The sequence below is a fragment of the Eurytemora carolleeae genome, unplaced genomic scaffold, assembly GCF_000591075.1.
Source record: "Eurytemora carolleeae unplaced genomic scaffold, Eaff_2.0 scaffold2375, whole genome shotgun sequence".
Classification (NCBI taxonomy): domain Eukaryota; kingdom Metazoa; phylum Arthropoda; class Copepoda; order Calanoida; family Temoridae; genus Eurytemora; species Eurytemora carolleeae.
Window position 1 is genome coordinate 1 of NW_019398266.1, and position 4,647 is coordinate 4,647.

A 4,647-nucleotide genomic window follows, 5' to 3' on the forward strand; every position below is an offset into this window, starting at 1 on the left:
CATGTTGTGTTCAAAACAATCTTTGTGTTCAGGTTGTGTTGTACAAATAGATGTACTTAGGATTAAACCCACTGTACTCTATGATACCAGCTCAGTCATAAGGAAACATTTTTCGACAAAATTCACTGTACAGTATAAACCTAGCCAGGCAAAATTAGAAGAGTTATGCCCGCCCCCTGGTATTCCCCTTATTCCCCAACCTAGACTCCCCTAAAGAGGGGGGGGGGGGGGGGGGCGGGGGATTTCTATTAAAGCATAGGACGTATAGTATGGATCAATATTAATAATTTATTCATTTTTCCACGAAAACGCGTTTTATAACTTNATTCCGAAGAACGTTTTTCGAAAAAATTTGAGATTTTAAATATCAGACGTAGCCGAGGATAATCATATATAAAATTTGAAAATTTAAAATAATTTGATTTTAACGTTTATAAATTGTTTCTCTCCAGACTTATCGAAAGAATTTATCAAATGTCGTCTTGGCAATTTTTCAATGGGTTGTATACTATTTTACGTAAATTTCAGTATTTGCGAAAATAAATAAATAGCCATGAATATGCGGGAACAGTTTTAAAGAGTTCCATATAATCATTAAAAAGCCAAATATCTGCAACTTTCCATTATCAGAAAGTGAAGAATACGACATTTGATGAATTCTTTCAATGCATGGCTTATTTAGGGTTTAACTGTACCATGTCTAGCCGGTCTCTCCTTTTAAAGAAACTGTAAGTGTAATTTCAAGTGTAGTGCCTTCATGTAAGCATGGCAAAGTCCGATTTACAATAGTACCCTTAAAAGCTTTGTCTGAACTATAATAGTATGCATTAGATATCAATATTTTTAATTATTCAAACTGTTTATTTTCATCTAGGTTTGTTTGCAAACTTGGGCATTTCTTGCTAATTAAAACAATGGAGAATCTCAAAGAACACTTTTTGATTCAAAAAAGCCGCGCTTTTGTCCACATTTTTTGTAAATTGGGCATTGCTATATTACATAAAGGGTCACTTAAGCTTACAGTTCCTTTAAATGTTATGCCTAGGTTGGGCAGGGAATAGGTACAGAAACCCCGGTCCGGAAAGATTTGCTTAATCCCGTGTTGGAAAACTTCCAGCTGACTCCATCATATTCTTCAACAGTGAGATCCCATCCAAATACGATCAGTTTCCCCTTATGTCAAGGTTGTATAAAAAGGTTAGATACTCTGGATCAAGGTACTAAAGCAAGGAAAGTTAATCGCGTAGTGCGAAGTGCGTACATATTGAAACCAGTTCTCTCTGAGCGGAATTTGTAAACAAGAATAGATGCATCAGTGTTCGTCTAGTATCTGACGAGGTTAAAAGCATTTAATTTTGATAATTTTGAAATTCACATAATAGTTTCCTATGACCAGAATATTTCATAGATTATTTTATGAAAATGGATTCCATGTCAGGCTGTGACATCCGTCTTGTGTTTACTTTTCCTCCCAAAGACAGTACACTGGAGACAAAAAATTTGTACACCTCTGAAATAGCCTTCCTTGCATTAGTACCTTGCTCTTGATGCGCTCCAATGTATGTAAAGACTACCTTTATAGTAAAGGACACTCAATAATCCTGATATGACGTCACTGAAATCAAATTGCATGTTATAGCTTCAAACTTGTTAGGCAATCAATATTTGTAAAATGTTAGTTAAGTATCAGTGACGTCATATGAGGACCTAGAGTCTCTGTTTCAATTAAGATGACATTTACTTAAATTGGAGCTCAAACCTTATATACAACATTGCCTTATGTGCATACAACCCAGGATATTGTCGGACATTGTTCATATTACTGATTTTCCTCCATTGCTTGGTCGCCATGTTATATACATCCACATCAGAGATGGTTTCCCCACTAAAATATTACAGTGAAATCCAGAAATTAGGAAGACGACTTTCAGACTCTAGTTATGAACTTTAAAAACCTGCGAAGAACATGAAACACATATAATCTTAATAAGTTCCTAGTAAAATTATTTGCACAGCTGTAACACTATCAAACACACAAATATATTGCTTTTGTTGTCGTCTTTATATTTCACAGATTTCTGGTACTATCATTGTAATCATTATCTTACCATTTTGATTAAAACATTGAAGAACCGAGAACAACTTATAATTACGAACATCAGTTTGATAACAACATTTAACATTTTTTTATAAAATAAAATTTTAGCTTGAAAATTTGTTTGAAATATTTTTGAGAAAATTATTATTTCACCATTACGCTAGCGATGTTTCATGTGAATAAGTTACAAAACCTTCGGCAGGAAATGGAAATCAATTATATAAAGTAAAATATAAAATTCCAGGGAAGTTAAAATTTATCTAGCACATTTCATCCAAACTATTTAAATAATAAAAAATTAAAATAAAACTAAATAAAATAGAGTTATTTAATACATATAAAGAATTAAAAAGAGGAGTTGTTAAAGATTTTGTATAAAGCCTTCTTTCAATGCGCTATTTGCCAACAGTTTACAGTTTCATGAAATCGTAAATAACTGCAGACAGTTCGGAACAGTCGTCTTTAAAGTATTAAACTGGTTTTAGGTTCTCATTAGTAGTGTTGTTAAGAATTTTTTTTGGTAATATCCAAGATTAAAAACTGTATTCTCTTAGAGTTTGCTTTTATCCTAATATTTTTATTCTTAAAAAAATGGAAAAACGTTGCAAAACGATCACTTAAATACGTTGATTTTTGCATCGTTTTTACGTCTGTCAGCCGGTGTTAGGCTCAGAATTTGAAAATTTTCTTTAAAAAAAATGTTTAGAATAAACAATTTGTTACACAATTCGAAATTTTGACCTTAAAAGAAAAGTTTAAAATACGACAGAAAAACGAAACTTAATGCACATCACTATTTATCTACCTTGTAAGCGACCCACCGGCGGCATACAATTCATCATTGTAAAAAGAACATCCGAGCCTCTGTCTAAACATTTTTTTAGTATCTCAAAGGGACTGTACCCGTAAGTTCAATTGTGATCCTATATCCCATAGAGACATCCCATATTCACAACGATACCCTATAAACCTTTGACTGATAATCGAGCACAGAGAATTCAGTGTATAAATCTCTTAAATGTTGTGTTAAAAGCCGTAAAATTGGAGTATCCGCTAGCGTACATGTGTAAACATTTATTATATTTCCAACGTGGTTAAAAATATTCTTAATGTGAATATTCTGCTACTTCTAGAAAGTAATTATTAACATTCTCCAAATAAGAAACAGCCAACTTAGTGATCAACCAATACAAACGTTTCATACAGGGTGTCCCACGAAACATGACAGTTGATAAATAGTTTTGAATGTCGTCCACATATACTGTATTAGAATATTAAAGGTTTTTTGCAGTTCATTTCGTTAAAAAAATCTTTTCCACTAAAATATTTTACTTTGAAATCAAGTTTACTATGACTCCCATATAATATTTTTATTATTGTCTTGGTATCAATCAACTTAACAAATTATAGAAGATGACATTCTAAACTATTCACCAACTGTCATGTTTCGTGGGACACCCTGTAAATAAGGAAAGCTCTGTCATCCTTGATGACTCAGAGGTTTAAAGGGTACCGTTGTGAATCAAAGATGCCCTTATTTAAATGAATTCAAATAGTATAATTTAATTCTTAGTTGATAAGATAAAACGCATGAGGTGTTTAAAATATTCTTGGAGAACTCCAAAGTTTACAATGAAAAAGGCGACGTAAGGAAGTGTTCTAAAAAAAGTAAGAGATAAAGACTGAATAAAAATTTAATTGAACTTCGTCATAGTATATTATAGTATATTACTTTGCTTCTTGTTGAATGTTTTAATAAAAATGTTAATCCTATACTAACGTTCATATTCGAATTCCCTTTAAATATTAAACTTTACCTGGCCACTGGCATACTTTCCAGAGTCTCAACTAGATATCCGTCAACATTGTACTTCTCTACTTTAGCCAGGGTACTTCCATTATATCCACCCAACACTACCATTTCAGTATTACTAAACCAATAATATTTTACTTCTCTACTTTAGCCAGGGTACTTCCAAGATATCCATCTAGCAATAGCATATTACCTTATTGCTACAGAACAATGATAAATATTACCTTATTGCTACAGAGCAATGATAAATATTACCATATTGCTACAGAAAAATTATAAATATTACCTTATTGCTACAGAACAATGATAAATATTACCTTATTGCTACAGAACAATGATAAATATTACCATATTGCTACAGAACAATGATAAATATTACCTTATTGCTACAGAACAATGATAAGATCTTTTCCCATTTAGCTTGTTGGTCAGTGTTGTCCAAAAGGCCCCGTTAAAACGTTCGATTGTATCCATGCTGCAATAGAAAACATTTCATGCTAAATTACACTGTAAAAAACTTTGGCTTGTAATATCTATCTTTTATAACCATTTCGATGCAGAGAATTGTCATAGATGATCCCTGACAGTTTTCCGATATTTTGATAAAATGTTCGTTTTTTTAAAGTTTTATTTACCAACAAAATGTTTTTTTCTAACAATGTCTATCATAATAATTAGGATATTATCTCAAACTAGAATCTCTTAATCTCGCGGGTTGAGGGGGGGGGGGGGGTTT

General features: G+C 32.2%; 1 protein-coding gene across 1 annotated transcript in view; it reads right to left on the reverse strand.

Moving 5' to 3' along the window:
• Positions 1-523: 523 nt before the first annotated feature.
• LOC111717121 (kelch-like protein 20) overlaps positions 524-4,647 on the reverse strand; it is a gene marked incomplete in the record, with an annotated part of 14,109 nt that continues 9,985 nt past the window's right edge. Inside the window, 5 exon segments of the mRNA XM_023492630.1 lie at positions 524-1,173; positions 1,777-1,885; positions 2,904-2,966; positions 3,916-4,029; positions 4,291-4,386. Of these exon segments, the coding sequence (XP_023348398.1) occupies positions 1,042-1,173; positions 1,777-1,885; positions 2,904-2,966; positions 3,916-4,029; positions 4,291-4,386 (514 nt within the window).